At 36.7% G+C, this 15399-nt stretch overlaps 5 protein-coding genes across 5 annotated transcripts; 4 read left to right on the top strand and 1 right to left on the bottom strand.

Annotated features, from left to right (window-relative positions):
- Nucleotides 1-100: 100 nt before the first annotated feature.
- On the top strand, nucleotides 101-1471 carry MONOS_8644 (putative RNG2 protein, RAS GTPase-activating-like protein). The gene is made up of 5 exons (XM_067879072.1): nucleotides 101-207; nucleotides 264-492; nucleotides 558-883; nucleotides 935-1057; nucleotides 1154-1471. Exons 1-5 carry the CDS (start codon nucleotides 181-183, stop codon nucleotides 1199-1201), a joined length of 753 nt encoding a protein of 250 aa, XP_067730211.1. The 5' UTR covers nucleotides 101-180; the 3' UTR covers nucleotides 1202-1471.
- A 330-nt stretch (nucleotides 1472-1801) lies between these two features.
- Nucleotides 1802-5394, top strand: MONOS_8645 (putative ef hand family protein; the record flags this gene model as incomplete). Its single annotated transcript, XM_067879073.1, has 6 exons — nucleotides 1802-1854; nucleotides 1913-2678; nucleotides 2743-2848; nucleotides 2947-3601; nucleotides 3832-4538; nucleotides 4626-5394. 6 exons carry the CDS (start codon nucleotides 1802-1804, stop codon nucleotides 5255-5257), a joined length of 2919 nt encoding a protein of 972 aa, XP_067730212.1. The 3' UTR covers nucleotides 5258-5394.
- Nucleotides 5395-5737: 343 nt separating this feature from the next.
- MONOS_8646 (uncharacterized protein) lies at nucleotides 5738-10054 on the bottom strand. The gene has a single exon (XM_067879074.1). It carries the CDS (start codon nucleotides 10012-10014, stop codon nucleotides 5956-5958), a length of 4059 nt encoding a protein of 1352 aa, XP_067730213.1. The 5' UTR covers nucleotides 10015-10054; the 3' UTR covers nucleotides 5738-5955.
- Nucleotides 10055-11375: 1321 nt separating this feature from the next.
- MONOS_8647 (uncharacterized protein) lies at nucleotides 11376-11870 on the top strand (the record flags this gene model as incomplete). The annotated part of the gene is made up of 1 exon (XM_067879075.1): nucleotides 11376-11870. One exon carries the CDS (start codon nucleotides 11376-11378, stop codon nucleotides 11868-11870), a length of 495 nt encoding a protein of 164 aa, XP_067730214.1.
- Nucleotides 11871-13009: 1139 nt separating this feature from the next.
- Nucleotides 13010-13348, top strand: MONOS_8648 (uncharacterized protein; the record flags this gene model as incomplete). Its single annotated transcript, XM_067879076.1, has 1 exon — nucleotides 13010-13348. The coding sequence occupies one exon, from the start codon at nucleotides 13010-13012 to the stop codon at nucleotides 13346-13348; it is 339 nt and encodes a 112-aa protein (XP_067730215.1).
- Nucleotides 13349-15399: the final 2051 nt, after the last annotated feature.

Raw genomic sequence — 15399 nt, forward strand, 5'->3', positions numbered from 1 at the left:
GTTGAAATTGAACATAAATCAACTTTTAATTTAATAACATTAATTCTTGATATTACGTTTTTTAGAAGAAATTTACACAGAAAAAATAAAATTATGCATAAAAATTTTAATTTGATGTGATTTTCTTTTTTTACGGATGACGTGATTGTTGTTTTTGCGTACGCTTCATAATTTATATTTATGGACACACTCATCAGAAAAAACAAAGTTTGCTATATCTTGATTATAATCTTTCAAGATAATATCGAAGCCATTTCTCATAGGTTGTGGAGTTTTTGCGTTTGGAATACAAAGTGAAAACATTTCTTGATCAAGAATTGAACGAACCTTTGAAAGGAAGCATTACTGATGCTGTGAAGGATGGAACTCTTATTGAATTTTTGAACGAAAAGTGTTCTGGAAAGCCTGTGGGTTACAACAAAAATCCGAAAGAAACTTTTGCTCGAATTGATAACATTCGAATATTTAATAATATTTGTGAAAATCAGTTTGGTTTGGAAAAAAAATAAATTGAAATATCGTAAATTATTTTAATTTTTTCTTTTTCAATTTTCAAGGGATACCGAAACAAGATCTTGTTGATATTGTTCAAACAGATGACTCTTTAATGCTCGTTCAAATTTTAACGCTTATTGCAAGGATATTCAAATTGATGAAAGAAAAAGGATTTATTAAATCCAAACTTCCTTCTGATGCTGATTGCCCTAAAACGTTTGAGGAAAACGATATGAAACGAGGAAAAACCATTCTGGAGGAAGCAACAAAAGAAATGAAAAAGGAAGGAAAAACAGTTGAAGATATTTTGGATCTTGCAGGAGATGAAGAAGATACAGAAACGGGAACCGAAGAGGATGAAGATAAAGACGTACGAAAAAGAGACAGCGTATGATTTTTTTCGACTTTATTTATTCCTTTAAAACCATTCATTATATAGAAAGACGAAAGAAAAGAAAAAGACGACTCTTCTGAAGAAGATGAAGAAGAGAAGAGTGAAGCGAAAAGTAAAAAGGGAATAACAAAAAAGATTTTATTCTGTATTGCTATTGGATTAGCGGCTGTGTGCTATTTTTTATTCTTATTACAATTGTGAAAAATGTTTTAATTGGTTATTTTCTTTTTTCAATGTTTTTAACTTATTTTTTAAAAATTGCAGATTGGAGGTTTTGCTTATTTCCGCATGAATCAAAATAAACAAAAATAAGTTCTTTCAACTAAATTCTTTTTTCATTAACGCTACATGATAATCTTTTTGATGAAAATTAAAATTTTATTTTTATTTTTTTAAAAGCTTTAATTGCATAAGATTCAAAATTTTTGAAGTTTTCTTTTTTATTGGGGATGTATTTTTGCGAACCTCACAACTTCTGGAACATTCTTGATATTTTTGTATTGTTTCCTGTCAACGCATAACTCAAATTTGTGCATCTTCATCAATCAATCTTTTGAACAATTAAAGCTTTGTTTTTCAAAATAATTTTTTTTTCAAAAAGTGATTCATAAAACCGTAACAATAATCAACAATAGAATATGATTCTCGCAGCATTCTCGAAAAGTGAATTATTATACCGTTAAAAAAGTCTTATTTCTTCAATTACATTTTCAATTCAATTGTTTAGCTCTTCAATCTTTGTTTTTCTACTCAAGTTTGTTCCTCTCATGAAATACTGATTTCTCTTAAATTCACGTTTTATTTTGCATTCGTTTGCACACATAACTAACATGAATATGACATCTCGATCGAATTTCTAAATTTTTCTTCATTTCAAATTTAATAATCTTATTATGGGCATAAAAACCGTTAATGTCTTATTATCCATCTTTTTTGAAGGTTTTGCAGCAATGCCATCTAAGAGGGTGTGAAACATCATTTTTGTATAAAATTGTCCTTATTTATTTGTTGAATTATTTGTAGCATTCGTGTCGGGGAGTTTTTCAAAGATTTTGATCCTCTTCGTTCATGCAAATGTACCCCTTCACAATTTGCTCGTGTCCTTTCAGCAGAAAAGTTTACACTCTCTCCAGAAGATATTAATTTGCTTGTTGAAGCGTATAAAGAGCCTGATGGAAAGATGGTGAATTACAAACGCTTCACAGATGAAGTTGAAGCTTCTTTTGTTGGAAAAGAACTTGAAAAATCTCCAACAACGAAAACAAGAGCACTTAATTTATCAACTGTTTTAGCAGTGACACTTCCTCCTGAGGAAGAAGAGCTTTATCAAAAAACACTTCGAGAACTTCAAGAAATTGTTCATTACAGACGAATGAATGTTATGGAACATTTTCAAGATCATGACAGACTTAAGAATCATCACATCACCCAACCACAATTCATAAGATGCATGCCATTTTCTTTGAGTGAAGAGCAGTTGAGAGTTCTTTGCAAAAAATACACTGATGGAAAACCTCAAGATGGTGTAAACTACCATAAATTCGTATTTGATATTTCTAATCCTCCTCCAGAGGAAGATTCAACAAGTCAGTGGGTTTCAACGGGATCACTTAGAGAATTGGAAAAACCGAAGCAAAAGCCACCTGAAGCTGTTGCAGTTATTACCAAAGTTCAAGCAATGGTTTTAAAAGGAAGCATTCGTTTGATGGAATTTTTCAGCGATTACGATAAACTAAGATCGGGCATTTGCCTTCCGGAGCATTTTCGAACTGCCCTTTCAGCAGCAAAGGTTTGTAATTAATTAATCCAGATCGAATTTTAAAATTCTCAATTTTTCAAATTTTTTAATAAAGATCGAATTAACGGGACCAGAATTGGATGCGCTTGAAGCTCAGCTTCGTGTTTCAGAGACAGACAGGAGAATGCGATATCGTGATTTTGTGAATGAAGTTGATGAAGGTTGGTAAATCAATTATCATTAGTTTTTTTATATGCCTATTTCAAATTGCAATTGAAATTTCTCATTTCCTTTTTTTTAATGTACAACAATCACACAGTCTTTGGCGCACCTCGCAACATGGAGACACAGCCTTATCTGTGCACACAGCCAGTCTCCCTGCGCTCGCTCATCCCGTCTCGCTCTCCCGATCTCTCAGAAGAGACCATCGCCTTTGCACAGAAGACACTCGATCAGATCTGCACATTCGCACGGAAGCGGCGCCCGCTGACAAAGACCTTCTTCCAGGCATTCGACATCACCAACTGCGGAAGAATGCCTGCACCACCGTTCCGCTCAACGGTGTTTGCACACTATGGAGGGTCTGCCCTCACCGATGAGATGCTTTTGGCGCTGTCAAAGTACTACACAGACCCCGCCACAGGCGATGTGCGCTACCTCGACTTCCTGAACGACGTGGAGGACGCAATCGCCCCGCTGGAGATGGATGCGGGTGCTGAGATCTTCCGCAGCGGAAGGCAGACTTCGACCAACCCGGCTGGATCAACTTCTACCTCGGGCTATGGCGAGCGGTCGATGAAGACGATGAACAGGCCATTGGCGATGAAGCAGGCGTCGAAGTTCACAATGACAACAGAAAGGAAGATGCTGCCTGAATTCCGACCAGAAACAAAAGCACCAAGTATTGATGTGCTGTTGGAAAGGATGAAGCTGCAAGAATTGAGAGAGCGAATGAGACTAAGCGAATTCATGAAGTATGCATCAAATACATACAAATAGAATGAAAATTCTATAATTTTTTGAAAAAGAGAACGGATACTTATTTTTATTGAGAATAGTTTATATTTTTAAAAAAATTTTGATTATTTTGAGTTATTAATGTTTTTTTTTCTTTTTCTTTTTTCTTTTTTTTTCTTTTTTTTGCTATTTTCAAATATTTTTACAAATTTATTTTTCTGATGTGTATTTCTTTGTAACCTTTCAGAGACTACGATCCACTCCGCAAAGGACTTATTCCCCGGACGCGTTTCCGCTCGGCGCTGAATCTGGCGAAAGTGGAATTGTCAGAGCGGGAGTTTGAGATGCTTGTGGAGGAGTTCTCAGACCCCACTCAGATGGCCGGGCTGAGCGAGACGCACCGCAAATCGCAGCTGGACACGTCGGACTCGCTGCCGACGATCCGCTGGATGGACTTCTGCGACACTGTGGATTCCATCTTCACTTCAAAGAAGCTCGAGAAGGCACCCACACGTCACCTGGAGCCTGCCGCACTCTCCACACTGCGCAACCTGTCGATCATCGACCCCGTCTACTCCACAAAGTCCGAGGCGCTCCAGTCAGTCATTTCGGAGTACCACGAAATCATGGTCACGCGGAGGCTGTTTATGAAGCCTGCTTTCCAGGACTTCGACCGCCACAACAACGGGAGAGTAACGGTGGCGCAGTTCAGACAGGCTCTGGACATTCTGAAGCTACCCATCAACGAAAGCAGAGCGAACCTGCTGTGTGCACACTATCGCGACATGATTGTACCGACTGACGTGAACTACTTGGCATTCTTGCGGGATGTGGAGAGGGAATCCGCTGAAGAGTTGCAGGAGAAGGAGGAGATGAAGCAGTTTGAGGAGATGGCTGCTACGAGAGAAAGAGACTTTGCAATGAAAAGAAAAATGCAGAGAGAAGCAGCAAGAGGTTTGTTGTTATTCTATTAAATCTAACTGAGTTTACATGACTATTTCCCAATGTTTTATGAATATTTTTTTTGCTTAATATTTGCAGCTTCTATTACTGACTCAGAGATGCTTCGCCATCTTCAATCACGCACAAAACAGAAGTCGATCCGCTGGAAAGAGTTTTTCGTTGATTTCGACCCACTCCGCACAGGCTATGTAGCCAAGCAGCGTTTCCGCTCATGCTGCGACTCGGCAGGAATGACACTCACAGACGAAGAATTCGACTTTTGCATAAACAGCTTCTGCGACGACCCAGAGAACCGCAGCGGAATGGTGCACTACACAGCGTTTGCAGACACGATGGACTCTGTTGTGACGATGAAGGGATACGAGGAAAATCCGAGCCTCGGAGCACCGGAATGGATCCCACCGACAAAGAAAGGGCTCTCGACGCCTTTGTCGCCAGAGGAGGAGCAGATGGTTAGTGAGGCGATTCAGCGGTTCCATAAAATAGTGAAGAACAGAGGACTGTTTATGAAGCCCCACCTGAAGGACTTTGACAGGTTGCACAACGGACACATCACAGCAGCACAGTTCCAGGGATCATGTGGAACATTGGGACTTGGATGGAAGTCAGAAGACGAGATGAATGCAGTGATTGAGAAGTTTTCTGACTCATTGGGCTTTTTGTACATCCCGTTTGTTGACTCTTGTGAAGAAGGAAGGATTGTGCAGTAATTACATTTGATGTGAAAAAAAAGAAGTTATCATGATTTGTTATGTTAATTTAATAATTCTGTTTTGTTTTTTATTTTCATGTCATTTATTTCTCAAAACATTAATACAATTTGAAACGAATGAATCAGTTATTTTTTTGCAGTTTTTGCTAATTTTTTTAACTGCCTAAAGTTATTCTTATGCATGATTTTCTGTTCAATCCTTTCGTTATTCGCCCGAACGATCTTTCTTGAAAAGCAATATTTTCTTCAATAAATGCGTAGAAAATCTAATAAAATAGGAGTGAAAAACGTTCTTCATTTCGTAATTATTTTTCTCTCATTTTCATCAATGCAACAATAACGTATAGGATGAAAGAATTCATTTTGAAAAAAAAGGAATATTCAAAATGCTATCCATTTAAAATTGCTTTCCCTTTCAAAATGAAATAAAACCTCCTCCTTTTTTAGGTGCTTAAAATCTTTAGAAAGTTAAATGCTGTGATGATTGAGGTTGAGCGTGTTAATATTTAAAAAAAAAATACATACATACAAACACACATTCAGATGCTTTCTGAAATATGTCATTACAGAAACATAAAGTTACATGATAATAATGAAAACAAAAATAAATAAAAGAAAGAAAAACTATTTAAATTCTCACAAAACAAGTTAAATAAAACAAAATCACAATAAGACTGCTCTTTGTAACACTAAAAATCAATAATTTGTATCCTCTTCATTGTCAAGAGGATCGTATAGCTTTCGTTTTTTTCTTTTCAAGATACAAACAATAATTATCACAACCACACAAACACAGAATGCACCGGGAAGCACAATGACTAATATCAATTGTGTTGTTGATAATTCATTGAGCGATGTAGCCAAAACAACTTCATTCGAATACTTGCTTTGTAATTCTAGTCCACAAGAATACAAAATACGGCATAGGAACATAGTGTCTTTTTTGTTCTCCAGCATTGCGTGTGGAATCATTATTTTCATCTCTGTCTCATCCACAGATTCTGTTAATGGGTAATGATTCACCTGTAACTCTTTTCCATTTTTCACTTCTCTAATTTCAAGAAATAGATTGCAAGGAAATAGATTTCTTCCTCGAATTACAGCAGAAATCTCTTCATCTGCTCCTTCATTGCTTTTTGCATTCCTTGCATTGCTTTTGCTTTTCTTAATGCATGTTATATTATTCAAAACAGGTGTGAAGAAGCACGAATCCATCTCTTCAGCTGCTTTCCCTTGGACTTTAAAATTCGAGAGCATGCCAAATGGTTTTCCGTCTAATCCATCGCTTCCAGGAGCCAAAGAGTGAATGAATTGCGAACTACGATTGGTGCTTTTGAATGATCGGATGTTGTGCCGAAAAGAAGGAAACTTCTCCCAATTCTTAAAAATTGGGTGGTTGTTTTCAAAAAAACAGTTATTCAGTTCAAAAGAAGACGATTTTGCTAAAATAGCACCATCTCCAATATTCACAAAAGAGCTGTTGTTAATATACGCATGTTCACACCCTTCAAGCAGTACCAGGCCAGAATCCCATATGCACAAATTATCATTCTCTTCGTAGCTTCTAAAGTAATCCTCAAATTTTGCGTCTTTTTTGCTAAAATCCAAAAAGTTCTTCTTATTTTCGACATTCCCGCAAGCCTTTTTATCAGAAATATTCTCGTTTCTCCCATAAACTACGAGTTGTGTGATATTTACTGCTTCTCCTTTGATTGAAATCAGTTTGTAAGGAAGTTGTTTTCCTTCTCCTCCAAGTACATTTTCTCCTTTTAAGCTAGTGTGCCAGGGCCTGAATATAACATCAACAATTACTAAATCATTACTCCCTCTTATTAAATCAAGTGCTTCTCCTTCAATAACATCTGGGTATTCAATGTCAATGTGCTCGAATGTTAGACATTCAAATATTTGTTCAAATACAGCACTTTCTTCCTCCACTTCAAAATTTGCTCCGATACGGAGAACTCCACGATCAAGCTCCATCATTTGATATGAATGCTTTTGCGATGAAGATAAAGGTGAGGATCCTTTAAAGGCAGAAGTTAGAGTCACTTCTCGTTCAAAACTTATCGGCTTGTCCACAGAAACTCTATCAATGACCAGCATCATCACATGCGAAACATTTAAAAGATGTTTTTTGCCAGTGCTAATAAGTCCACATGGCTCGTCAATTCTTCCACACGTCTTCTCATTGCTGGCTTTATCGCTTCCAATGTAAATTTTCTTCGAAAAAAATGGCAATCTATTTGTTAAATCGCTCATAAGGTCAATAATATTTTCCGCTCCACTCTTCCTCTCTTCCACCAAAATCAGATTCTCTTCTCCATAATTCTCCTCCATCTCAAACGTAATTTCATTTTGTATCTGCTTTATTCCTATTGGCAAGGAAATATAACAGTATTTTCCTGCGTCGGCGTCGCAGTTCGAGAATAACAAGCCATCCAACTCGAGTTCAATACATTCAATCGCTTTTCCCATTGCTTCGATGTAAATTGCTCCGCCTTTCGATTTTTCGTTTGATTTTATGTTACTATCTTTTGCATCTGCATATGAACTTATGCATGAACACTTGGTGAAGTTCATTTCGACAAACGTCATGGGATTTTGGCTATCTCCAATTTCTAAATATAAAGCCCCGCCCATTTTATGCTCAGCTGACCTACAATTCGAAATGTTGCCAAGGTAAAACGAGCACTTTTTGCATTCAGTCAAAACTGTAACAACAGATTGACTCTCACTTGATGTAACAATGTTGTCTAAAACAAAAAAATCAAAATCGACTTCTTCAGAAGCTTTTGCAAATATCAATGCGAGCGTTGATGAAAAGTCTTTAATTATAACTTTGGTAAAAAACAATGATCCCGATCTGCTTTCAATAAGAATACAGTTTAGCATTTGCTTTGAATCTGCTGGTGCGATGCTAACGTTATAAATATTAATTGAAGAATCACTTTCATAGCCCACGAATAACCCATTGCGTCTTCCACTTGATCTTGATGTATTCACTTGTACATTTGCTCCAGAAAGTTCAAAATATGCATTTTTCTTTACATTAAATAGTCCTTCACCTGGATGAACTTTCAACTCATCCAACGCTGTGATAAGACTTATCATTTTGTTGGTACTGCCTGACAATTCAATATTTCGCTCTTCGATAAAAATGGGTTCAGTATCATGCTTATTGCAATCTTCTGAAGTGTATATATTATAATATCTTCCTGGGTAGCAATTTTCAACTGCCTTCTTTATCGTTTTGCACGGCGTCTTTTCCTCTCTGCCGCATTCTGCATCATCAACCCCCTTTGCGCCATCAACATTTACTCTTGATGTTTCAAAATAGAACCAGTCGTCGCGAATTTTTATCGAGCCATTTTTCAATATCACTCCAACTCGATTCTTTGAGGTGAAACTGTAAGAGGTATCATCAAAAGGCGAATGAGACATTTCAGCATCGCCATAATAAAGTAGTGCAACATCGTGTCCGCTATGATGTGCAAAGTTTCTCTTAAAAAAGCAATTTTGAAACAATCTTTTGTCGTATTTTATTTCTTTATCTCCAAAATTTATAAAAGCTCCGCCTCCATAACGAGCTGTGCAATATATGAAACTTCCATTAACATCCTCAAACCCATTCATCAGCTGTAAGTCAAGTATTGTCAATCCTCCTCCATCTTCGGTGGCTTTGCATTCCTGAAATGTGACATTTTCCAATCTCACTTTTCCCTTCACTAACCCAATCATCATTCCTCCTCCTCGAATTGCAATTCCAAAACAAAACTTCGTGCCAATAATACTTAATTCGCTTTCTGCATGCAACATCTCAAAAAACAAAGACCCTCCCTTTTTTGATCCCTCTGATCTAACATTATCCATTTCGCATTTCAAAATTGTTATTTGAGCTTTTTTGCTTACTCCGTAAATCGCTTCCAGTATACTTGGCATCGCTGTTACTTGATTCACTTTAACAAATTTGCTTTCTTCTAACGTGAATGAATCCGGAAGTTCCAAAGCGCATCCTTTTCTCAGCATTGTATTATTGATTTGGAGACCTTTCAACTTTTGCACATTAACTCCTTCGGAAATATGAATCATCGCTGCCCCTGAACAGTAATAATTATCAAACAAGAGAAATTTTAGTCCGTCAACAACGACCTTTCCTTCTGTAATTATCATTATCGAAAAATGAAAGCATTCAAATGTACAATTTTCAAATTTTATGAAGCAGTCACTTATTGTCAAGTCTCCATCAATGCCATTGGATAAAATAATTGACGAAAGACTCTTCACTTCATCTAACGCTTTCTCAGTTTTAGACAGCTGAAAAATGAAGGTTAAATGCTCCAACTTTAAGATTTTTTCGTTTGTCATGTGAAATTTTCCGTCTTCAGTAAGAGCTTTTAAATCAAAATATACTTTATTCTCTTCTATTTGACTTGATCCTGCTATTGTTAATTGGAAAACCTTTGAAAACATAAAGCCATAAGGTATCAAAATTGAGTCAATAATCTTTAAGATTTTATCTCCAGTTCCTTTTCCAAGCTGTTCAATCCCTTTTCCAATTGATCTGCATGGCTTTGCTTCTGCTCCGCAATTTGAATGCGAGTCATTGCCCTTTTCGGAAACAAAAGCAATATCACACCACTCTTCATTTAATCTATAAAATTTCTCTTTAAAATATATTTCTATATTCCTCTGTTCAAAGGCGAAATTTCTTGATGAAAGTAATATTGTCAATGATATAATTCCAATAATCATGTGGAGATTTGGAAAAATTGTTCAATTATTTCATAAAACTCTTATGGGTATATTAATTTCTGAAAGAACGTTGTGAATGTTTATAATAAGTAATTAATACTTCTTTTATTATATAAATATTGGATGAACTTTGGAGCAATTAATTTGTGATTAAGAATCCAAAAAAATACTTCTTTTGCAAGCAATGTTTCAATAAACATGACATTTCCAATCATTCAACAATCAAAAAGAATTGAAGATCATTGATATCAGCTCCAAAAAGCAATTTGGAAAAGTTTACTTCCCTATCAACAGTTCTCATTTCCGTACCAATTCCATCTTCAATCTTCAACAATAAATAAAAAAAATACTTTATGCGATAATTGTTATTTGAAGAATATCTCTGTTTGTCTTTAGCATCCATTTCATGATAAAGAAATGAAAATGAGTGATGTATTCGTGTTTGACAAAATATACAAAAATATCAAAAAGAATCGCACTGAGCAGGATTTGAACCTACGCGGGATGAACCCAGCAGATTTCTAGTCTGCCGCCTTAACCACTCGGCCATCAGTGCTCGTTATGGGAACAAAACCTTTTCCAATTTTCTCCTTTTTGTTGTTTTTCGAGAAAATCTCATTTTCATTCCATATTTTTTTTTTTGCAATAAGCTTTTAATTTAAATTTTCTGATTCAATATGCGATTTTCTTATGAGGCTTGTTGGTCTTATTAGTTAATGTTAACTTTATGAAGAGACAATTTTTTTTCTGATCTCAATTGACGCTTCCATTTTCCAAATGATTTGAACAGACATTCCAGTTAATGTCAAACATTCAGAATTGTGAAGGTTTTGGATGATCAAACACCATTAACATATAAGTTTACACACAAGAATGAAGAAGGAGAAAAAGTGGAAGAAACAATTTCTTTTTATGAAGAAACTTTTATTACATATTCAATATATATTTTTCTGGATTTTGTTCTTTAATTCCTAATATTTTTCCCATTCAGCCCTTCTGATTTAACGCTTGTTGTGCAAATTTTTTCACAGAAAAATGTTCTATCACAGTCAAATGAGGCGAATGAGATGCACACGCCGTTGGCGGCAGTCTGTTGGTGTTGTGGAGCTGAGTTGATGCTGGTCATGGTGCAGTTGGCAAGGGAGAGGGAGAGGGCAGGGGAGGTGGCAGAGGAGAGGACACAGCTGGTGGGGGTGGCTGTGGAGGTGATGTGGGTGATGTTGGAGGAGTTGAGGGTGAGGGGTGCTGTGAGGGAGGTGAGGTGGAAGATGCTTTAACTGTTGAAGGTGAGACTGGTGATTGCTGTGTGGTTGAGGGCAAGGGAGCCAGCAGTGAGGAAGAAGAGTGGAGTTTTTATAGTTATGGAGGTTGTTCCGGTGATGGTGGTTGTGTTGAGGTTGAGGGAAGGGGAGTTATCGGAGAGGTGGAAGAGGATGGGGGTGATGGGATTTGAGGAGTTGTGGGCGATGGCGAGGGCAGAGACTGTGAGGGAGCCCTGGGTCTGTTGGAAGAGGGCAGAAGAGGCAGATGGATCTGGTGAAGAAAATGTTGATATTGATGAAAATGAAGAAAATGATGATGATGACTGTGATGACTGTGAATGTGAGTTTGGTGGCTGGGGAATGCCACTGGAGGCGATAGTGGTGGCAGTTGTGCCATTTCCAGTGATTTTTGTATTTGGAGCACGAAATGTGAGAGTCTTTGTGGGAGTGAAAGTGGAAATGAGAAGAGAGAGGGAAGCATCGCTGAAGGGAGCAACGCATCCGAGAGCATACTCCATAGTGGCACATGGGCTTTGCTGTGTTTTGCCACAGGTATCGATATCACTTCCATCATTTGAGACTATTTTGTTCTGATTGATGATTAGAAGCCAACTGTTGTACTCAACATTATCAGCAGTTCCCGCGTTCCACACTCTTTTTATTGGAGTTGTTGATCCACAATTTTCAAACGGAGATTGGGTGATGCTGCTGCCATTGAAAAACACATCATTTCCTCTGCCATTTTTAGCTATATTTCCATCGAAGAAACAGAAAGTGATGAATTTTACTCCATTCATCCAGGAATAAGTATTCCTAAAAAACATTGCAGCTCCGCCACGTGTTGATGAAGTTGATGTCAATTTATTGTTTAAGAACCGGCAATCATCAATCAAAAACTGACTTAGTTTATTTTGTGGAGGGTAGTGAAATGTTGAAGAACCAGCTGAATCACCACCAGTATTTGAAATGCATTTGCATTTGGTGAACAGGAATTGGCCGTTTGATGGAAAAGCACCAATATAAAAATACCAACCAGTTCCGCACCAATTTGTGATCGAACAACTTTCCACCCTGTTTTCTGAGAATATCCAAACAGAATTTGATTGTGGATAAGCTATACAATTTGCTCCTCCATGAGCAGCCGTACAACTCGAGAAATTGGATTTTATAATGTCAATTTTCAACAAGTAATCACAACGTGTCGCTCCACCATGGTCATTTGTTGAACAATTGTTGAATGAGCATGAAGAGATTGTGAGATTTGCATTTTCGCAAACAACTTTAAGAGCACCTCCATGATCACTACCACCCTTTGAATTATTCCATTCGCACCATTCAAATTTATGGCTGTTAACATCAAAGGAATCCAGTCTTCCAGGTTTAGCTCTTTGAGATTCTGTTCCAATATGAACCACAGGAGCATTTGGTGAAGAGCGTGTTTTGTGAAAGAAAGAGGCGTTGAAGGCAGAGAGAGAAGTGGATGGGCTGTTGATGTTGGGGAGAATGGCTCCATCGATGGGGTTGTGAGTGTGGAGGAAAAGTGTTGAGTGGATAGAGAGGGATGAGTGAAGAGAGAATGAGGGAATTGTATTGGTGTTGGTGTTGGTGGAAGAGGAAGAAGAGGAAGAGGAAGAAGTGGTTGAGATGAATGAATTGAGTGAGTGGGAGGGAAGGGATGGAAGAGATGGATGGGATTGGGGAGATGAGATGTTGGAGAAAAGGGCGTTTGAGAGATGGAGATTGAGGTGGATTTGGAGGTGGGGATGGGATTGGTGATGGATATGGAGAGGGGAAGGGGAAGAGAGGGAAGAAGGAGAAAAAAGGAAGGGCTGGACGAGGGAGATGAAGGAGGAGAAAGAGGAGTGGGAGATGGAGAAGAAGGCAGGGATTGGAGAGTGGGGATCTGGGAGGAGATTGTTTGGGGTGGAGAAGAGGGGGAAGGAGAAAATGGCTGGTTGGGGGGTGGTAAGGGAGAAGTTTGTGAGGGAGAGGGAGGCATGGGCAGAGCGGAAAAGTGGAGATTTTGTTGCTGGGTTGACTTGGCAAATGGAGGAGCAGATGGTGGCATCTGAGTGGTGTTGGGCAGTGAGGAGTGAACAACCGGCGAGAGGGATGATGTTCGATGTGTCACGCACAAGAAAGTGTTGATGACATTAAGAGTTGTCAAAGCACAACTGACACAATCGCCTGGCGAAATTTTGCCTTATGAAAGATAACAACTACAATTGTTGTTGTATTTGCTGCTGCTGTTTTCAACTCTGATTGTGCTTTTTGATATCTTCCGATTTATTTCTTGTTGATTTCTTTTTTTCTGAAATGCCTCTGCCATTGATGCAATTGACAAGAGCCATTTCCAAAGCAATAGAATTGAATACAGCTTTTGCGTTGATGTGGAGCCTCACTGCAGAGAAAACAGAGAAAAAACAGAAAATCAAAAGTCTCTGCTCTCGAAATTAAGTTATTTTCTATTCGAATTAATTTTTTGTTAAATGTTTCTGAGAATGATTTTAATTTTTTCATGAATATATCATTTCTGAATCTGTATTATGAAAATAATTTATTGATTTGATTTCTTATGTTTTTTTGCTATTGAAGAGAAGAATGAATGGTTTTGGAGTAATATGAATAAAAATGTGATCAAATGGAATAAAGAGAGTTTTGTAATGTTACAAAATTATAAATTCAACTTGATTCTTTTTTCTGTTCAAGTGTATTTCGGGAAATTGTCCTGTTTAAATAACGTTTGCCTCTTATGTTGGAATAACATCTTCAATAATTATTGAGCCCAACGCAATTGATGGAATTTTTTAAGAAAGATTTTGCTCTTTTTTTTTTTTTTTTATTTTTATTTTTTTTTTTTTAAATATCGATCAAAAACAATTCAGAAACGTTAAAGTAACTTGCAACGCGATTCGCTCTGTTGATTTCTCGAATAGATGAAGATAACATGGAAATGTTGATATAGATGGAATATTAAAAATGAAAATAAATATTCACTTCTAATCAAAAAACAATGCTTATAACCATTGTCAGCATTGTTGAAAAACTTAAACGAAATTCCATCATCAACAAAGTTGTCATATTGAATGAAACAACTGTAATAATAAACCCTTTCATCATGTTCAACAGCGTTGACTGAGAAAGATGAAGTTAAAAGAGTTGTCGAAGATATGGATGCAGCCAAAACTTTCGAATCATTTCAGCTCAGATGGCGAGAAGTGAAAGAAAAAGAATATTTTCTGGGCTGTTCAACTATGGCTATTCTTTTCAAATTATGTCAAAGAGAATGGATCAAAACGTTTACTGCTTTCTTCATAAACTTTAATACCCAACAGTCTCTTCATGTGTGTTTGTTCAGACAGTTCTTCCTTCACACTTCCAGATGCAAAAAATCAAGGAAGTGTTTCTTTCTCTCCATTTCAAAACAATTATTCACTTGTCTTTTTCCTTTGTCCTTTGAATACTTTTCTTTTCAAAGACAATGGATTTCACTGTTGGACGACTTCAACAAGTCTATTATAATTAACGAACCATCTCAAGTGTGTGGCTTTGCTCTTTGAAAAAAAAGCTGAACTTCACAAATCGTTTTTGTTCACAACAAAAAAGAAATCACCATATCTTGATGAAAGAAAATGAATATGTTATTGTCTCAATCAAAAACTATCATTTACCATTCATCTCATAAAAGGGTCCACTTCCTTTCCATTTATTTACAAATTTTTTTTCCAATCTCAATCTATGTTGATTGTCTGTTTTTCATTCTTTCCTTTCAATAATCTTTTCAACCTCCTTGAGCTGAAGTGAAAAAAATAAAAAAGAGTTTAAGAATCATATATCATTGAACTTTGTTGTATGTGCCTTTCAGAAACAAGCAATTTTTAACTTTTTCAACAATGTTGTTTTCTTATTTTCCTATTCTCTTCAAACATATTCACTTCTTTAATCAGAGAGTGCACTCTTCAAAGAAAAACAAATTCTTCATTGATGAATTTTTAATACCCTCTTTATAAATTATATGATTTGATCCGAAATGGAAAAGTGTGTTTCTTTTTTGGTCTTTTCCAACTGAGTCTTGATTTCATTGTGCTCTCTTTTTCATTATTTTTCACAAACAAAATCATTT

The sequence above is a fragment of the Monocercomonoides exilis genome (genome assembly GCF_001643675.1).
Source record: "Monocercomonoides exilis strain PA203 chromosome Unknown scaffold14-1859848, whole genome shotgun sequence".
NCBI classification, from domain to species: domain Eukaryota; phylum Preaxostyla; order Oxymonadida; family Polymastigidae; genus Monocercomonoides; species Monocercomonoides exilis.